General features: G+C 36.6%; 1 protein-coding gene across 4 annotated transcripts in view; it reads right to left on the reverse strand.

The window, feature by feature from the left end:
* Positions 1-3,500: 3,500 nt before the first annotated feature.
* AGAP1 (ArfGAP with GTPase domain, ankyrin repeat and PH domain 1) overlaps positions 3,501-21,456 on the reverse strand; it is a 372,362-nt gene continuing 354,406 nt past the window's right edge. For 3 of the 4 annotated variants that reach the window (XM_087919564.1, XM_087919565.1, XM_087919563.1), the window contains 2 exons: positions 6,014-6,269; positions 5,184-5,557 (listed from right to left, as the gene is read on the reverse strand). In XM_087919564.1, coding sequence (XP_087775690.1) covers positions 5,354-5,557; positions 6,014-6,269 — 460 coding nt within the window. In that variant the 3' untranslated portion in view covers positions 5,184-5,353. Of the gene's footprint in view, positions 5,558-6,013; positions 6,270-21,456 lie in introns of all 4 variants that reach the window. The other variant, XM_026707846.2, reaches the window with a different exon arrangement.

Raw genomic sequence — 21,456 nt, forward strand, 5'->3', positions numbered from 1 at the left:
CCAGAAATATGAAAGGAACTGGCAAAAACTCAATCCTCCCACCTGCTTTTGGCAATCGGCAGGTTGAGGCAAGGTCTATCTATCATTGTATTTGCATAACTCAGTGAACACTACAATCAGCCCTGATCAACCCTATCCATTTATCCATATAAGATCAAGAAGTGTTGTGCACTCCAAGCCACTGTAATTGACAGCAACAGGGAGTGAAGTACCACCACCATTCCCAATCTATCTGTCCACAGACAGGAAAATAATTAAAATGCTTATATTTGTTTTTCTCCTAATATCAGGATTAGAATACCCCAAAGGTGCTTTTTCAATAGGCAACTGGACTTTCTGATTTTTCTTTGAAGATGTTTCTCTCATCGAAGAAGCATCTTTAATTCTGATTGGATGGTGGGGAATGGAAGGATTATACTCCTTTGAGACAGCCGGTCATTTGCATCCTTTTAGAAAGTCATTAAAAAGGCCACTTGGAGGTTTATCTGTGTCATCAGAGTCACCCGAGTAGTGCAAATGGGTGTTCTACACTTCTTGGAAGTGTAGAAAGGAATGTGTTGTCAACTGGAGACAGATGTTGGAAGGGACCTTGTAGGCCATCTAGTCCAACCCCCTGCCCAAGCGGGAGACCCTACACAATTTCTGACAAATGGCAGACCAAGAGAGGTCAAAGAAGTCAAAATTGAACAGCCCTCTCTCAACAGAGGGGGAGGGATACAACACCATCTATCTCCTGTCGACAACACAGTCCTTTCAACAGTTCCAATAAGGCTCCACATCCATTTGCATCAGGTGACCCTGATGACACAGATAAACCTCCAGATGGCCCCAATGACTTGTTAAAAGAACGCAAATCACCAGCTGTCTCCAAGGAGTATAAATTCTTCCATTTCCCACCATCCAGGCAGAGCTGAAGAAGCTTCTTGAATGAGAAGTGAAGCATCTTCAAAGGGGAAAAAACGGAAGTCCAGTTGCCTCTTGAAAAAGCACCTTTGGAACAACCATGACCTGGATGACGAGAATCTCCATAGACATTTAGGATTAGATTATGTGCTGCCTCCCTGGCCATAAAAAAACCCAGATGCTTCCAGTTACTGTCACCATATAATGCACTTTATCCATGGTTTGCTACATGGATTGCTTATTTTGCCTTATTTTGGTGAATTACCTGCTCTGAAGATAAGTTCTTGCTTTCTGATTGTAGCACAGATGTTGTCTGGATTTTTTTTTTCTGGAAAAACTTTTCCCATAGGAATTGATATGATAAATGAAAATTGCTTTTTAATAATTAATAGTTAAATACTTTTAATAATTAAATGGTATATTGGAGAAGTGTAACTTAAGTGGAAAATAATATATCTATTTTTGCAGAAAGAATTTTTTTTCATTACTGGTAAAATGTGCTACGACTGAAATGTACATGCAGTGAGCACAGTCATCTTAGTGGACAGCTGTAATAAGGAAGACACTGTTGTTGATGAAGTGGGGAAAAGATGGCCAAGTGAAGAAACTGTGAAGTGATTAAACAATTGCCAATTGTTATAGAAATTTGTTCTTTTAAATTACTATCAGAATTCAAAACACATCTCAATCTATACCTAGATGTATTGTTTGATAATGAATTCTTTTTCTAACCGGAATAAAATTCTTTTTGGAGATTTGACAAGTTTACAAACTATAAACTAAATCAGGGATATTTGGTAATTCTTTCCTTAAAAGCTGGGGATAATGTACTTGAAATATGTATAGCCACATATATACAAATATCCAAATTAGGAAGGAATCAGGTATAATATATAAGAGAATGTTTCATTCAAAATGTGACAAATATAGCAACACATTCACAACACAGTGCAAATAGTAGACAAAAATCAAGAAGTAGGATTCGCACTTGCCTGAGTTTACCTGCTACTGTCTAGGCTTATTGAAAAACTTACAGTTTTAAACCACTTTGAACAAACCACAGATACATATAAATGTTGTGCAAACATGTAAAGAGACTTGGTAAAACTGGTAAAACTGAATGTATACCTGGCAATTATTTAACATATCAATACTCTTAAGACACACTCTTAATCTGAAAAGAAGACACTAAAATGTATGTGTATGTGTGTCTGTATGCACACACAAACACATTCACACACTAGTTTATGTACTACATACATAAACTTTTACATGCCTTCCTTTCACTTAGGAGTGTGGAGAGAGAGAGGGAGGGAGGGAGAGGTGTATAATTTGTTATAACCATAAAATATGATGACATCTAACTGGACTTCATTAGTTCCTGGATGAAAGACCAGCAGAAAGCCCCAGGTCTGTAAAGATGGTACTAGATTGGAAAATTAAAATATTGGAAAAGACAATGAGTAACCTCTTCTATACTGTTGCCAAGAAAACAACATAGATTTCTTAATGTGGTCATCAAGGATCAACTCAAGGTAGATTTATTATGAAGAATCACTTCTATCTAAAGATCTCCCAGTATAGATATACCATAGCATGATAACAAGAAGAATGCCCTAAAGCAGGGGTGTCAAACTCAATTTCACTGAGGGCCGCATCAGGGCTGTATTTGACCTTGGAGGGCCGAGGTGGTGGGTTGCCGGGGTTGGGCATGGCCATGGTGGGCGTTTGACACAAGCTCAAGATGCATTCCCCCTTTCTCTTCGTTCTTTCCACAGTTCTTTACTATGACTATTTTCCTACCTCTTCTACCAGATATTACCGGTAAACATTTATTACTTATTCTTCATACTCCACTAAACTCCCCCCCCCCCATTATTTAATAGTAAATTAAACCTCTTTTCTAATACAAAGGAAGGAAAAACAAAAAATAGTACAGTGCTACTTAAAATATTAAAATGATTATAATCTATAATTAAATGCTAGATTCTTTCCAAGTGCAGGGGTGTCAAACTTGATCACTTCATGATCCGTATCATGATGTATCGCAATGTTTTTTGCCTTTGCAGAGCCAGGGTGGCCTGGCCTGTGTGGGCCATATCCAGCCAGTAGGCTGCCTATTTGACAGGCCTGTTTTAGTGTAACTTAAAAGAAGTCCAGTGCCTCTCTGAAATACAGCGCATATTCTCCTGTCCTTCCCCTGCAGTTGGTAGAGGTATTCAAGAACATGTCAGCTAGCTTACATTGTGAATGGAAGACAATAGGTAGAACTATTAAATATGAACTGTGAAGAAAGATATTTTAAACTAGTGTCTGTTTCATGGACAGCAGGCTCAAGGGAGGACAACTCATAAAATATGTGACTGAAGATTGCAATGCAAACCCCACCTCTTTTGTATTGCATTCATGGCATCCCATGTAGTACTTAAGGAGTACAGTTTACATTGTAACCATTTTGACATAACTTGGCTTGCTGCAGACACTGATATGTTTGCATATGTTCCAAAAGATACACTTATATTCATATTGTGAGATTGCTATCATAAATAATTCCTAGCTCTTTAAAATCTTAGAAACACAATATATGAAAGCAGAAAGCCATGCCAATAAATAAATTCAACTGTTTCTTAATTTTTCAAGAAACAGTTCAAAATCTTTTTTTATCTTATCGATACATTTGTAATCCAATGTCATATTTTCTCCAAATATTTTTCCTTCAAACAAATACATATACATATACATATAGGAACTGTTCAGTTGGTCTTAAAAATTGCCTATGACTTTTTCTATCTAGTATTAACAAATCTTCATTGTCTATTATGTTTTTCTTTTCTCAAACAAAGAAAGGAAAAACAAGAAATGGTACAGTGCTACTTAAAATAATAAAATGATTATAATCTATACTTAAATGCTAGATTCTTTCCAAGTCAGCCTATTCAACCAAATTGCTTTGGAATGCAAGAAGTCATATTCCCTTTAAAAGAGTAATATCAAGGTAACTAGGACATGCCTCGTTTTCTGCATTTTTTGCTTACAGTTTTCAGCCTTCCTCCACTGAGAGTATACAGTGCCACAACAATAAGCAGTGGATATTTGTGTTTCTGGAAAGCAAATCCTGCCCTTCCAAATCATATTTCATGATCATTTTTCTATAAACAAATGTGCCAATACGATAATCAGATGTGGTCTCCATCAAAGGAATAAAAAAAACCTGGCATTGTTTCCATGATTTATCATTATGATCTGTGATCTTTAGATTATTACTCTCTGCAAGTTATTTTACATTAATTGCAATTTATAAATTAACAAAAGTGTATGTACTTAAAAAAATAAATGCATATTTATGAACATTTAGAATTCTTTTTTTTATACTTTTAACCAAGAAATACAAATGCAAAATCTGCTTAATTTAGGAAATGCACATGAAAGATTCCAGCTAATTTATCTTGGTGAAAATGACACAATATTAAAAAGAAGGCTTTTTATATAGTTATTCTCACTGAATGTACATGAAATATATTTTTGCTAGTGATATTCGTTATTCCTCTTTGCATTTCATGGCTATTTATATATTTTTTTCTATTTTGTTTTTCCAGCAATGAGGCTGTAGTCAAATAATGCTCAGCAACTGGATTTCTCTCTTTGGACTGAAAAATTAAACAGATACTAAATTATGACAGTGAATTTAGAAAGGAAGGCTCCAAGTGCTTGAAAGAACATGTCTGAGATAATATGATGCTTCTAAGAATATTGCAATCACATCCAAGCAATCACTGAAGCGTGCCATGTAACTACCTCCTCGGCTAATATGCCTTTTTCTCCATGATGACTAATCATGTTCTATTAAACAGCAGTAATGCTGGAAGAACTCAACTATATAAGTGTAATGAAGCCAGTATTCTCTCTGGACAGATTAGCTACAACTGATTTGACACATACCATCATAGGAGCTTCAGACCTGACAAACTCTGTGCTTGCCTCTGATTTATGCCGTCAAGCTCTTTGGAAAAGAGAATGAAACCCAAATGTTCAGTTTGGTAGAGATAAAATGTATGAATGCGTTTAACTGTCAGTTAAAGAAAGTTACATTTTTCCCCCTCTTTTCCCCTGTATTGTCTCTCCGGTAACTCTCATGCAATACTCCTAAAAAACCCACCTAGAGACATCCAGTAAAATGGTCCCCCCCACCGTCATGAGCTATTTCATTAGCATATCCATGATCCCTCTTCATCTTCTCCCTTGTATATTGTTTTCATTCAAAATCATTGCATTACTATAAATGGTTTCCGTAATTCTTTTTTTCCTTGTGTATTAACACTCTCAGAGCTATTAACAACATCCTGGTGGAAATGAAAAGAGGAAGCAGGGAAGCAAATTTTTTTAGAGACATAGATTTCCACTTTCAAGCTAATACAAGGTTGTAGAAGAAGATGAAGACGAATTAAATTACTCAGATGATGGAAGGCATCCTTGCACTGCTGTTGTTCTTATTAGTATTCTTCCGGGATAAATTGGGAGTAGCCATAAGGACAAAGTGCTCATCTGGACAACCATATTGCAGGAGGATATCAATGCATTCTTGGCTTGTTGCTTGTCTCGCATAGGCTAAAGCACTGTTTCCATGGGCATCGCATGCCATAACATCAACACCGTACTGTGGAAAGAACAGACAGCATTTCAAGCCCTGCACTTCTGAATAGCAACAGGCAGAGAAGTCTATAAGAAGAAGACTTTTCATTAAATTAAGGCCCACTTATCATCAATTTCTTATCTGGGGATTTTAAATCTGAGCTGCTTTTGCCATATCCTTTGCTAAAGAACCCCGCAACAGCATTGATGCTCCTGTATCTTTGGTCTGAGTGACTTCATATCAAAATGACACGAGGATCATATCTTAAGATCCACACCTAAATAAGTCATAAGAGAATTCAAAATAGATTTGAGGGGTATCAGTCAAAGCAGGACTGTGTCTTTAATAAAAATATCTCATACCAAGTTTTTTTTCCCTGTTGGAAGCAAATGAAAGAGCATCTGGCTATCTGATTCACTGACAGTGGCAATCTGAACATTTTTATTAAGCTTGTTTCAAAACCATGTGGCACTTATTTACCCAAATTAAGAGCTGCACCAACACGACGTTTCCTTTCCTGCAAGCCAAATGTAAAGCTGATCGCCCATCTCCTTCTCCACAGGTTTCATTCACTTCTTCACGTGTTCCATGTGCAAGAAGCAGGATGACAGTCCGCAAATCTTCCTCTGCAGTTGCTCGTAGTAGGTGCTGACCTAAAGAAAGGTCTAAACATTGCAATGGAGCAAGAAAGTGTTTTTGCTCGTATTTGGCCCGGATCCACTGCTCTTTTTCTTCCCTAGGAAATAAATACATATTATCATTCAGTATAAATCTTCATCATTTAGGACTATCCTCAAACTGACCTTTAAATTTACATACACAATTTGACAGTTTAAATACTTCAGATAAAAAAATATTATCAGAATTATTTTTAATCACATATAAACAGATGTATCCCAACTCTTTGTGTACTACATAACACACCTAAACTAAAAGTGTTAAAAAGTGTAAATGATAGTAGAATCAATTTACGATTCAGCTATATCACTACATTGATATATTCCATGCAATTTAGCAGAAGTGAAAAGAAATTGCAATAACTATTTTCTAGCAACAATTGCAGATTCAGTAAGAAAGTTTCCTGTATCGCATCAATCATTTTATAAATCATGCTCTTAGATAATAAAAATGTAAAATTATAAATATATATATATATATATATATATATATATATATATATATATATATATATATATATATTTATATATATATATGTTCTATCCCAAATATTCTGCATTGCGTATGTGGACAGATGTGCCTATGTGTCTGTTTCCTTAGTATTTCCTCAAGCTTTCTGATTGGGCTGAGAAATATTTTAGACGAAAGTTCTTGATCAGCCCTATGATCAAGCAGGGACCTGAATCTAGCATTCCCTTATCCAGGTCTGGAGACTTTAAAAGCCATAAAATAATGAGATGGAAAATTCAACCTAGAACTAAGGAGAAATTTCCTGACAGTGAGAACAATTAATCAGTGGAATGGCTTTCCTCTAGAAGTTGTGGATGCTGAATCACTGGAGGTTTTAGGAAGAGATGGGACAGCCATTTGTCTGGAATGGTATAGGGTCTTCTGATTGAGTAAGGGGTTGGACTAGAAGACCTCCAAAATCCCTTGCAACTGTGTTACAGTTTACTCTTTAGCAGATATAGTAATAGTTTTAACAATTCAGTCATGTCTGAGTTTTGGCAACTTTATAGGTAAGCGCTTTTCATGCTATCCTGTTAAGCACTGCTTCTTTCAGTTGTTGGATGCTATCTTTCTATCAGCTTTGAAGATATCGAGCCAGCGAATTCTTTGCTTACTCCTTCTTCTTGATCTACTAACCATTCCTAGTGTTGGAATCGATTTGCTACAATTTTTTTAAACTTACTTAAAAACTAAAACACTCGGGGGTTTAAATTACTTTAATATGTTTTATAACCCGCGAGCTAGTTTGATAAAACAGTGAAAAGGATTGGGCTAGAATTCAGGAGATGATGAATTTTAGTCTTGTGTCTTGGGCAAAAACTCTGCTGGGCGACATTTGACCAGTCACTCTGTCAACCCTAGGAAGGAGGCAGTGGCAAGCTACTTCTGAAAAAAAAAATCTTAGCATGAAAATTTCAGGAGTCAATACTGACTCCAGCCCCCCAAAGCCCCATACAAAAATAAAGAATACATGGGTAAAAGATAAGAATTAACATTCAGAGTTACAACAAAAAGTGACATCAGCAATCATTGAAACAGAAAATAATTAACTCTTTACTAGGAATAAGCAACAGCATTTAGATTGATATACCATTTCACAGTGCTTTACAGTCCTCTCTATGCAGTTTACAGAGTCAGCATATTGCCCCCAACAATCTGGGCCCTCATTTTGTGACCTCGGAAGGATGGAATGCTGAATCAACCTAAACTGCCAAACTGCAGGCAGCAGGCAGGCAGCAGAAGTAGCCTGCAGTACTGCATTCCAACCACTGCACCACCATAACTCTTTAAAGTGATAGATAATATCTGATATATGTATCTGATATAACACCTGGAACACTGCAACCAATTTTGGTTACCACATTACAAAAAAGATGTTGAGACTTTGGAAAAAGTGCAGAGAAGAGCAACTAAGATGATTAAAGGCTTGGAAACTAAAACATATGAGGAACGGTTGAGGGAATTGTGTTTGGCTAGTATAGAGAAAAGACTAGCCAACGTGATAGTATTCCAGTATTTGAGGGGCTGCCACAAAGAAGAGAGTGTCAAATTATTCTCCAAAGCATCAGAGGGCAGGACAAGAAAAAAGTTGGAAATGGATTAGTAAGAGAGAAGCAACCTGGAATTAAAGAGAAACTTCCTAAGAGTGGGGTCAATTAACCAATGGAACAGCTTGCCTTCAGAAATCGTGGGCGCTCCATCACTGGAGGTTTTTAAGAAGAGACTAGACAGTCATTTATCTGAAATGGTATAAGTTCTTTTGCTTGACCAGGGGGCTGAACTAGTAGACTTACAAGGTGCCTTCCAGGTCCTCTCCTTCCTCTTGTTGATATTATCCGTGTGTTTCAAAAATAGGTATTCGTAATAAAGCTTCCTTAAGAAACAGTATTACTTTCTTATCTATTTTATTTCTTTTTAAAAATACTTCATTATGTAAATGAGATTAATATTAATACATGTTAAAGCAATTCAGTAATTCATCATAAAATAATAAAAACAAATAACCACAATCAACTAATTAGGGTGTTCAATCAATACAAATTATCACCAGTAATAATAGCATAATAATAAATTTTTAATAGCCACCATCACTCCACAATCCTTTGTCTTCAATGAGCAATGAAAACAACATAGGAAGACATTGGTCATGTCCCACATGAATGTCACCAAACTCAGATTCTATTCAAAGTACAGCAGTATGCATAAAAAAGGGACATCTTAAGATCCCCAAGTCATTTAGGGGTCAGCAGCTGTCAGTGAGATGTATATATAAATAATGTACAGTCAAATAAAGCCATAGTCTTATGCTCTTTGAGTCAGATTCTACTTTGGATCAATAAAAATCATGGACCAGTAGGTGCAAATCAGAAAAACATCCATAGCTACTCTGTTAGTTCCTCAGTGCAATGAGAAATGGAGTGTTAAATGATAAGTATGTAATAAACCATAAATATTAAGAAAAACAATATAATATTTTGTGAATCCAAATGTTACATTATGCAATTGGCATTAAACAACTGTCCAAATAAGGGCACACAGAAGACACAGTGTTGGCTCATAGGCCTCAGTTTATCTACATCAATGCAATACTTTTATTTTTAATTATTATGAAATTGTCCTTCAGCATAAAATTCATGGAAAATACAGGAAGGCTGGAGTATGGACCATAAGAAATAAAACTCATCTATGAAATGCTCAGTGACTTGGATTAATAGTAAAAAGTAATCACAGATGCTAGGCTGAGAGGTTTCTATATCCCGCTTGAATGTGACTTTGCCTTGTAGTTTGAAAGAGACTGATAGATAGTTCTCCTTATAAGAAAAATAAGTTACTCCCAAAATATAAGGGGAAAAGGAGCATTGTGGACATTCCTTTTTCAGACTATAATTCTACTGTGTTGTTTCAACTGATAGATGAACTGACCAGTCTAATGTTTGATTGTCAGAGCCATGGCTCTGTTTTGAGGTGTGGAAAAGAATTTTGCCTTTCTTCACAAGAAAGTTTCTGGCATTGAGCTGGGAATGCGCAGAACTGAAAAGTGAGGCTGATCTTCACTCACAAAACCAAAAATTAGCACGACAACAATAAGAGCTGACTGGACATGGATATAGTTACTGAATTGGATATTTAAAGGAAACTGAAAGAGAAAAACCTCCAAGGACAACAGAATGTATTTTGTCTCAAACATTTCCATATATGTTCCTCTTCCTATTCAGGGTATTTGATTCAAATCACAAATCAAAGAAATTTGTCTGAGATAACAGTCTCATTTTGGAGATCACAGTTTATTTAGATCCAGATTCCCTTTTCCCCAAGGAAAGGTAGTCTGTAAGTAGAATTGACAGCACTGGTTCACTTAGCATCATTGCAATCCCTATGAAGTCCATGCTCGGATACTCTGTTAATTAATGAGCTAAAAATAAATTATTATAGCAGGTGGCAATACGGAGAAAGGAACCAATCAAATGCTTTACTTTAGTACGTAATGATATTCCTTAAATAAATTAGTTGGATAAAAGTAAGGAAAAATGTGGAGAATAGCAACTAATTAGCAAAGGGCACTCCTTGTCTTTCTAAGCAAATTTTCCTGTACTAAAGTTAGTAAACTGTAGTTGTCATGATCCTAAGCAAATAAAAATCATGAAAACTTTGGTTAGAATCAATGCACTTCCTAACAATCATAGCATAAGTTAACCCAAAGGAAGGTAAAAATATGAATTTTCACCATTGTGATAGATCCTCAAGAAACTGGTTGCTTTTTCAAAGTTTTGTCAGTTAGCAGGACTAAGATATTGTTTCAAATAACTTTTTCTAAAATACATTTCAAAATACTCTTCATTTGAATTATGAATGAAATTAGTGCTGTTTGAACGAAGGTTTATCAAATTAATAAGAGGAAGCACAATTTGAAAGACTACGCAGTACTTTGTAAAACAGCTAAAGACTGTAAAACCCTTTTTCTTTCAACCTGTTACTATGAGACTAAGCTTTGTTTATAACAAAGGACTGATATCACAGGATGCAAATCATCATGCTGCTGCCTCCTCTATACCAGAGAAGTGATGATGCATTAAAGCCTGACGAAACAGCACCATCAATTTCCTGGCTTTAATATGCATCTTTACCATCAATGAACTCAAAGCATTTTTAATGCAAATAATGGAAACTGATCCCTGTTTCCTACTTTGCATAGAGGCTATACAAATACAGCCCCAAACCCCTTTTGTTTATTAGCTCTTTTAAGATAACATCCAATTAACTTAAATGTCCTTTTCTGGCATTTGAACCGTATTCATTGTAAACTGAAAAGCAACCAGAAAACTTGGATGGGGAGAAGAGGGGAAAGAAAATTATCACAAGTCAAAAAGCAAATATGCTTTTGACTATAATTTTGCTTCAGAACATGCTATGCCATCAGAGCATGGTAGAGTATAAATATTCAGCTGTGAGTTAGCATCCAGGCAGGAATTTTTAATATAGATTACATTTTTTAAAAAGTCAAGATTTTAAACTGGTTGAAAACACCTATAGCATTCAGAAAAATTTTGAATTTAATATTCACTTTAATCTTTTTTGTTTCCTCCCAAGTCCTTTTGTCTGATATAAATTCAAAATTGCTTTTAGTTTGGCAATTATTTATCTTGGGCTTTTAGATACTTCAAAAACATAAATTCAAGTGGACACTCGATTTCCTGGGAGCAAATTTCAACAACCTTAAAAAATATTAGGTGAGATCCAACGGAGAGAAATCCTCAGGTCAAGTTGGAGTTGGAGAACTTCTCAGAAATAAGATGCTGAGGAATAATCACATACCATAGTAAAAAAAAAAAAAAATCAGGATAGCTTAGTAAAGTGCTATGGATGTTTACGGAAGCTTTCGACTGAACTAAACATTTTGTTTGATATTGTTATCTAGCTGAGCAGTTTATATCCTAAGATGATTCAATCACTTACTCTCAATATTCTCACTGCTTTTACATTTTAAGCAAACTCTTCCTCATTAGTTAGGACCAATCCCCTTGACACTTGTTCAGTCTTCTGGAAAATGGAGCAATCAGCAATACGGCTGAAGAATTTTTAAGAAGCTATACAAATACAGCCCTAAGTAGTCTTAGCCAAGTTGGTTTTCCAACAGATAACTGGATAGTTAAGATCTACAGCATCCTCCCCCCGCCCCCCCAGTGTTGTTTTCCTTTCCTGGTTTTCTTTTATCCTTGAAACAAGATAGGAAATAGATAGGGATGAAAGTGACTGTGCTTAAATCATCAGTGGCCAACATTTTAAACCATTATGCTTTCAGCAGTTTCTGCCTTGCCAGAATGTAGAGCAGGCTGTTGCTCCTCTCTGAGCAGGGAAATGATGGTTTGAAGCCATTCTTTGCAAAGCATGGAAATATATACACCCACCCCTGAATATGCACAAAAGATAAAGGATGGAAACAACAAGAGAGTGAACCTTGGATTTTGTAGACCTCATTACCTGCTGGTTCTGGTACTCCCAACACCTATCCCATCCTTATCTCAATTTGTCATGTGCCAACTTTTTAGTCAACTTTACCGAAGCATTACATGAAAAGTTCTTTGGGGACATTCCATTCTGAATGAAAATATATAAACATAATTAACAGAGACAGGGAGAAAAAATCTTAAATGTTCCACTTACAATATTGAATGTGATAAAAGGGGGGGGAAAAGTCAAAATTAAATCTTGACCTACCAACTGGAATAGAATAGAGTTAGAAGGGACCTTGGAGGTCTTGTAGTCGAGCCCACTGCTCAAGCAAGAGAAACTACACCATGTGCACAATTAGTAGGCAAGTGAGTATTTTGACCATATCATCATTTTTATGCATATTTTCCACCTCCAAGCTGTATAAACTTGAATGCTTAGTTGGCATAAGCATATCAGGTGATGTGTATTTGTGTAATGAAGGAGGGTATGGCCTAAGGAGATCAACACTTTATATCCAAGTGTGCATAATTATTAGGTAGCTTCTTTTCCTCAGGCAAAATGGGCTAAAAAAGAGGTTTAACTGACTCTGAAAAGTCAAAAATTGTAAAAAGTCTTTCAGAGGGATGCAGCACACTTGAAATTGCTAAGGTATTGGGGAGTGATCACAGAACCATCAAAAGTTTTGTTGCAAATAGTTAACCGGGTCGCAAGAAACATGTTGAGAAAAAAAGATGCACATTAACTGCCAAAGATTTGAGAAGAATCAAATATGAAGCTATCAGGAATCCATTATCCTCCAGTGCTGTCATATTACAGAACTACAATCTACCTGGACTGCCCACAAGTACAAGGTTTTCAGTGCTCAGAGATATGGCCAAAGTAAGGAAGGCTGAAACTGAACAAGACAAATAAACTGAAATGGCAAGACTGGGCCAAGAAATATCTGAAGACAGATTTTTCAAAGGTTTTATGGATGGATGAGATGAGAGTGACTCTTGATGGACCAGATGGATGGCCTTGTGGCTGGATCAGTAATAGGCACAGAGTTCCACTTCAACTCAGACACCAGCAAAGTGGAGTGAGGTACTGGTATGAGCTGTTATTATTAAAGATGAACTAGTTGGACCTTTTTGGGTTGAATCAACTCCCAAACCTATTGCCAGTTTTTAGAAGACACTTTCTTTAAGCAGTGGAATAGGAAAAAGTCTGTATCTTCCCAGACCACCGTGATTTTTAGGCAGGACAATGCTCCATCGCATGCATCAAAGTACTCCACTGTGTGGCTAGCCAGCAAAGGCCTTAAAGATGAAAGAATAAGGACATGACCTCCTTCCTCACCTGACCTAAACCCTATTGAGAACTTGGGCCCTTCTCAAATGGGAGATTTACGGTGAAAGAAAACAGTACACCTCTCTGAACAGTGTCTGGGAGGCTGTGGTTGCTGCTGCCCAAAAAGTTGATCATCAACAGATCAAGAAACTGACAGACTCCATGAATGGCTTATGACTGTTATTGAAAAGAAGGGTGGTTATATTGGTCACTGATTTTTTTGAACTGTCAGAAATGTTTATTTGCAAATTTTGAGTTGTTTGTTTATTATTCTCACTTTAACAGATGATAATAAATGAGATGGGGAAATTTTCATTTTTCATTTAGTTGCATAATAATTCTGCACACTAATAGTTGCCCAATAATTGTGCACAGATAGATATTCTTCTAAGAAAGCCATAACCTCACATTTACTTTTTTAAATATTCAGAATTGAGTTTATTAACATTTTGGATTGACTGAGAACACTGTAGTTGTTCAATAATAAAATTAATCCTCAAAAATACAGCTTGCCTAATAACTGTGCACACAGTATATACTATTTCAGATAACTGTCTAGTCTTGTCTTAAAAACCCCCAGTGATGAAGCACCCACAACTTCTGAAGGCCAGCTCTTCCACTGGTTAATTGTCCTCACTGTTAGGAAGCTTCTCCTTAATTCCAGATTGCTTTTCTCTTTGGTTAATTTCCAATCATTGTTTCTTGTCCTGCCCTCTGCTCTGGTGCTTTGGAGAATAATTTGAACCCTTTTTTTATGCCAGCCCCTCTAATACTGGAATACAGCTATGCCTCCCCTAATTCTTCTTCTTTTTTAAACTAGCCAAACCCAAATCCTGCAGCTGTTCTTTGTATGTTTTAGTCTCCAGACCTTTGAACATCTTAGATGCTTTTCTCTGAAAAGCAATTTTCTCAATATCTCAACATCTTTTTTATAGTATGATGACCAAAATTAGTTGTAGTATTCCATGTGTGATCTTACCATGGTTTTATAAAATGGTGAAATGCTTCACATGATCTTGATTCTTTGCGTCTGTTTACACAACCCAGGATTGTATTAGGGTTTTTTTTTGTGGCAGCTGCACCCTTCTGGCTCATATTCAAGTGATCATCCACTAGATCACCAAGGTTCTTCTCGCAGTTACTGTTTTTGAGCCAGGTCTCACCTAATCTATACTTATACATTTGATTTTTCCTAGCCTAAATGTAAAACTTTTGTTGGATAGGGCCCATTGTTCAAGTTTGTCAAGATCGTTTTGGATCCTGAACATGTCTTCAGGGGCATTGGCTATTCCTGTCAGTTTAATATTATCTGCAAATTTGATAAGTTTCCTTTCTATTCCCTCATCTAAATCATTAATGAAGATATTGAAGAGTACTGGGCCTAAGACGGAACCTCATGGTACCCCACTGCTTACTTCTTTCCATGTGGATGTAGTACCATTAAGGACTAACTCGAGTACAGTTTGTTATCTATTCCACATTTTTCTCACTTACTAAGAAATAGGTTGTGGTCTACTTTGCAGATTAACAAAGTTGGAAGGGACCTTATAGGTCATCTAGTCCAAACCCCACCCAAGCAGGAGACCCTACTCCATTTCTGATGAATGGCTTCTTGGAAGCCTCCAGTGATGAATCTCCCACAACTTCTGAAGACAAGCTGTTCTATTTGTTGATTGCTCTCATTGTCAGGAAATTTCTCCTTATTTTTATGCTGAATCTCTCCTTGATCATTTTCCATTCTTTCTTCCTTGTCTAGCCTTCAAGTGCCTTGGAAAATAGCTTGACCCCTTCCTCTCTATGGCAGCCCCACAGACATTGGAACACTGCTATCAGTCTCCCCTGGTCCTTCTCTTCACTAGACTAGACATGCCCAGTTCCTGTAACTGTTCTTCATATGTTTTAGTCTCCAGTCCCCTAATCAATTTGGTTGGTCTTCTCTGCACTTTTCTAAAGTCTCAACATATTTTTTTATAGTATGGTGACCCAAACTGGATGCACTCCTCTAGGTATGGTCTTACTAAGGCTTTATAGAGTGGAATTAGTACCTCACTTGATCTTGATTGTATCCTTCTGTTAATGCAACTTAGGATTGCATTGGCTTTTTGGCTGCCATTGCACACTGCTGGCTCATATTTAGCTGGTTGTTCACTATGACACCAAGATCCCTCTCACTGTTACTGCAATTAAGCCTGGTTTCACCCAGTCTTTATGTGTACTTTTGGTTTTTCTTGCCTAAATGTAGGACTTTACTTTTCTCTACATTGTATTTCATTTGTTAGATAGGACCCAGTGTTCAAGTCTGTCAAGATCCATCTAGATCTTGAGCCTATCTTCTAGAGTGTTAGCTATTCCTGCCAGCTTAGTATCATCTCAAATTTGATGAGTTCCCCTTCTATTCCCTCATCTAAGTCATTCATAAAGATATTGAAGAATACTGGGCCTAAGACAGAACCTTGTGGTACCCCACTGCTTACTTCCCTCGATGTAGATGTAGACCCATTAATGACTACTTGTTGAGTATGGTTTGTCAGCCAGTTGCGAATCAATCTGGTGATGCTATCTATCCCACTTTTTTCTAGCTTACCAGGTTGTAGTCTACTTTGTCGAATGCTTGTTGAAATCTAAATATATTATGTCTACAATATTTCACTGGTCTACTAATTTAGTCACTATGTTGAAGAATGAAATAAGATTGGTTTGGCATGATCTGTTTTAACAAACTCATGCTGACTGCTAGTTATTACTTTACTCATTTCTAGATGTTGGCAGATCTGTTCTTTTATTTTCCAGTATCTTCCCAGGTAATGAGGTTAGGTTTGGTTTGTAGTTTGTTGGGTCTGTTTTTTTTCCTTTTTTGAAGATGGGAACTACATCAGCTCTTTTCCAGTCCTCTGGTAGGTCCCTGGTGCTCCAGGATTGTTGAAAGATGTGGGACAATGGTTCTGAGCTGACATCTGTCAGCTCCTTTAGAACTCTGGGATGTAATCCATCAGGTCCTGGTGATTTGTATTCATCAAGATCAGACAAGTGTTATCCTACTATTTTTTTTCTTTTTTGCTTATTCTAACATTTATTTCTAGTCTGTCTTTTACAGTTATGTTTTTGGTAGATTGAGTTTTGGTTTCTTTTTTGTGAAGACTTGGGCAAAGAATGAGTTAAGTAGCTCTGCTTTTTCTCTGTTGCCTGTTACTTCCTTGCCATCTTCTCTCTTTAGTGGACCTAAACTATGTAAATCTATTTCCATTAGATCCCTTGATAGGGGACTTCATAATTCAGGACTTCACTTTTACTTAATGCTGCAGGCCTTCTTAAGACACTCAGGAACACATTAGCTAGATTTCAGCACATTCTATGCTTGGTAGAGTTTAATAAATGGATACTTTGAAGGAACAAGCTGCAAAGTGTCTAACTTTAGTTGCCTGGAATTTAATAGGAAGGAAAAAGTGAGACAAATTCACTTTAGCATTAATGACAGAATGACAGGGGAGGAGAGAGAACAAAGAGTGTGGGGTGGGGGAAGGAAGAGAAAGAAAGGGCTAGCAGCAAGGAATTTACCAAACTGCCTTCCTGCCGCAGGGAAAGCAAGAACTACAGTGGGGTTATGGAAGAAGAGCTAGAAACAATATGCAGAGCAAACAGAGGGGGCTTCCTCTCTCTCAATGCAGGAGAAGCCCCTACCTTTTTGCAAAGTGAGTACTTAGCAGATTGCTGCTTCCTTCATATGCATTCTTTCTCTGTTAGCCAGCGTTGCTAAGGGGAATCACAGGACGCAAACCCTCTAGGAATGAAATACTTCCTAGCAAACAAGAGGGTGCAGACAGCTAAGAAAAGACAAATGGATGCTTACTTCCTAATGCTGAAAACTTGTGAGATGTTGGTCACTATAAACTGAATGAGTAAAAGGCCCAAGAATTCACGAACGTAGAGAATGGCAAGATAAAGAATTTATTTTTTGTTGTTCAAATCTGCAGGTATGTTATGAGATGTAAGAATATAAAAAAATTAATTAAATAAAATCAACATCTTAAACTTACTACTTCTTAAAATTACTGTTTTTCTATCTTTCACAAAATTTGTGAAAAGTTACACACTACTCATGGAACAAAAATATTGTTTAAGTGCCAATTATTAATTTTACAAAAATACATATAGTTTACATTTTAAGTTGTTTATAAAGGGGTTTTGGGAAAATATTGCTATTAACTATTTAGGGGTCAGCTGCAAATTTTCAAAATATTTTAATTGCTTCAGTTCAGAAGTAAAGATTAACAGAATAACAGAGTTTGAAGGGACCTTGGAGGTCTTCTAGTCCAACCCTTCCCCTGCACAAGCAGGAGACCCTATACCATTTCAGACAAGTGGCTGTCCAATCTCTTCTTAAAAGTCTCCAGTGATGAAGTACCCACAACTTCCAAAGGCAAGCTGTTCCACTGGTTAATTGTTGTCAGTTAGGAAATTTCTTCTTAAATTTAGGTTGCTTCTCTTTTTGATTAGTTTCCATCCATTATTTCTTGTCTGCCTTCTGGAAAGAAAGCCCAGCATGCCTTAAAACAGAGTTACCTTCCACCTAGACAATTTTTTAAAAATTTCCTCTATATGTTTAAACTATTACGGCAATAGTAAATTAAATAGTGGAAAGGCACTACAGAAGAAGCAACCTCTTCAAGGTTCTATTTCTCTCTGATACCTAAAGGAATCCTTCCATTTGTGGAGAAGAATTCTAAGGCTTTTAGCATCATTTATATATATTGAGAGAGTAAGACAAACACTAAGTCAAACATAATAGACTCATCTCCTCCTAGCTGTAAACCAAAAACAACCAGATGCCATTTAAAACAGCACTTATGCTAAAATTACATTCTTTATGATAACATAGTTGTTTCCTTATTCTTATCCTTTAACAAAAACTTGCCAGGCTAATCACTCATTAAATGTTAACTGTCAGCAAATATTATAACTGGCTAAGGACTTACAATATTTGTTTAACAACAGTTCAAAGTTACATGGCCTTGGGAAAAGCGACTTACAGTCTGTACTTGCTCTTATAACTGTCTATCGAAGCCCCCAACCCACAATCATTTCTTTGCAATTTAGACACTTGATAACTGGCTTGTATTTATGAGTTGTAGGGTCCTATGGCCACACGATTGCTATTTGCAGCCCTTTTTGCTGTTTTGGAGCAAAAAATGGCCATTGGGAAAGCTTTTGCTTAACCAATGCATGATTCACTTAAGGAAGTGAAAATTGTCACAAAACTGGGTCTGATTTGACTTACCATGTTAATCCTTTTTATTAGTTTATAATATAAAATACATAAATACAAAAGCAAATCATTGGAAAAATAGCGGAGGAAAAAGGGAAGAGAAAAGTGTAGAGAATAAGGGAAAAAGAAAGAAAAGGCATTGACTTCCAACTCCCTTTGATGGAGTAGAATAAGAAGTAACATCGAACCTCAACTTTTTACTTTTACTTCATAGTATAAACTAGCCATTTCTATAACAACAGATTTATCTAAATCCAAAATCAAAGTTCCATTTTTTTCCACATCAAGCACAAAGTCCAGAAAGAGTTTCCAAGTAGAAACGAAAGTACTTGGTTGTTTTCTTTTATCAAAGCAGTCAATTTAGCCATCTCTTCTAATTCCATCAGCTTTTGCAGCCATTCATCCATTGTGGGATTGAAGCATCCTTCCATTTTTGTGCATAAAGTAATCTTGCTGCCATCAACATGACTTATGACTGAAATTCTGGTCTCAGTTGTAATTGTAAGTTGAGATAACCACAAGTGAGCCCAAAATTTCTGTTGCTAAGCAAGACAGTTGTTAAGTGAATTTTGCCCCATTTCTGCCTTTTTGCCATAATTTTTAAGTGAATTACTGTAGTTAAGTTAGTAACACAATTTTTAAGTGAATCTGGCTTCCCCATTGACTTTGCTTGTCGGAAGCTTGCAAAAGGGGATCACAGGACCCTGGGACATTGCAACCATCATCAATACATGCCAGTTGCAAGATGCCCATATTTTTATCACATGACCATGGGGATGCTATAGTGGTTATGTGAAAAACAGTGATGTCACTTTTTTCAGTGCCACTTCAACTTTCAATGATCAATAAACAAATGGTTTTAAGTCAAGGACTATCTGCTTCTGTAACTTATCCTTAATGTTAAGAACATAGAACAGAAGAACAGGTTTCTAAAATTCTGTTGCTTAGAACACAAATGAATGTTCAAGGAAATATCAACACATCTCTTAAACATTTAACAGAAAGAAAGCACTTTAAACAAGACCAATATAAATTCTGATATTTATCTCCTACAGGTTTCTACAAAAGACTGAATTTGAGCAAGGAGAGCAAATTCTGGATGTTCTCTACGGAGATGTCCCAGAACATTGGTGTTCTCTCCCCACCCCCCCTCTCTCTCTTCATTTATTTACAGTATACCTCACTTTTATTATTTTCACAAATAACTCAAGGTGACAAACATATCCAACACAATGTCAGGTTCATTCTGATTTAGGCACTTAGGGAAGAAAGACCTTTGACTCCACGGTTGAAGTGATAAGTTCTGTTTGACTAGGTTCAAGTGGTTCCAGTGTAAGCAAAGCTGGATCTGAGTATTCCTGCCGAAAGCCAGTGGTTTTTTTTTTCCTCTTCCCAGACTTCCCTCCCTTGATCAGTTCATCAGTGTCCAATGATATTCAAATTTGATGTTTTGAAAACAGTTTTGAAGTTTGGTGCATCTTTGGTAGAGCTTTGCATTTCATTTACATGGCTTTGCCCTTGATCGGGTGGTAAAAGGGGTGGGATTCTACCGGTTCAGACCAGTTCAGGTGAACTGGATGTTAAGTTTCCATCTGGTTCACCAAACCGGTATTTCAACCGACCGGCTGGCCCTGCCCACCCTGCCTTGCCCCTCCCAGGACTCTCTGCGCAGCCCAATTTTCCATGCAGGTAAGTGCAGGGTCTGTGTGGAGGATCTTAAGAGTGGGGGAAATGGGCCTTCTGGAAGTCTGGAGGCGGGACTGTTTCTGGCTTCTGGTGGGCAGTTTTCCTAACAAGATTTCGTAAATGGCTTCTTGCCTGCTTCCTAGGCCGTTAGATTTCTTACAAGATAAAGAGAAGAATTGATTCCTGACTCTGTGATTTGAAGATTACATTGGGTTTGACTAGAGAAATATTGAAGCTTTTTAAATATAAGGTTATTTAAATATGATAATTTATTCTCTTTTAGATAAAATTAATAGAAGAACATTTTATGAATGCTGTTTTTTTAGAATATTGACTATTGATATTTTAAGACATATTATAAATTGGGGTTATTTGTTTAAACCTAGAGAGAGGTGGTTGTATTAGGTTTTTGGGAGGAGTATAAAACATATCAGATTATAAGATGCACCTTGGTTTAGAGGAGGAAAACAAGAAAAAAACAGTTTTTGCCTCCGTGTGTTCCATTTTTTGCCCTTCCCGTGTCCAGAAGCACACTGCAGGTGGAAAACGGGCCTGTTTTTGGTCTCTGAAGTCCTCCGGAGGTCCCGTTTTCAGCCTCCCCAGCGTCCAGAAGCACTCTGCAGGCCAAAAACATGCCTGTCCTGTTTTTGGGTTTGGGGGGGGGGGGAGTGCATCTTATACTCCAAAAATTATGGTATTTAATTTTGTTGACTGAAGCGAGAATTGTATTGTACAAAATTGGAAAAATGAGGAAACTCCTTCAGATGAAAATATAATTTTAAAAATATTAATGTGCAGAAATGATTAGATTAACATTAAGGATAAAGGATAAAGAAGATACAGAATATTTTTTAACTTGGGATATGTTTTATCAATGGTTAGATAATAAAAGTAGAAATTAGAAATGGGAAGAATATTACTATATACAAGTAAAGATTATTATTATTATTTTGTATATGTAAAATGACCCAGACAACACACTATTTATTGAATACTTACGTATGTT

The sequence above is a fragment of the Pseudonaja textilis genome, chromosome 1, assembly GCF_049901715.1.
Source record: "Pseudonaja textilis isolate UNSWEBS1 chromosome 1, rPseTex1.2, whole genome shotgun sequence".
Taxonomy (NCBI): domain Eukaryota; kingdom Metazoa; phylum Chordata; class Lepidosauria; order Squamata; family Elapidae; genus Pseudonaja; species Pseudonaja textilis.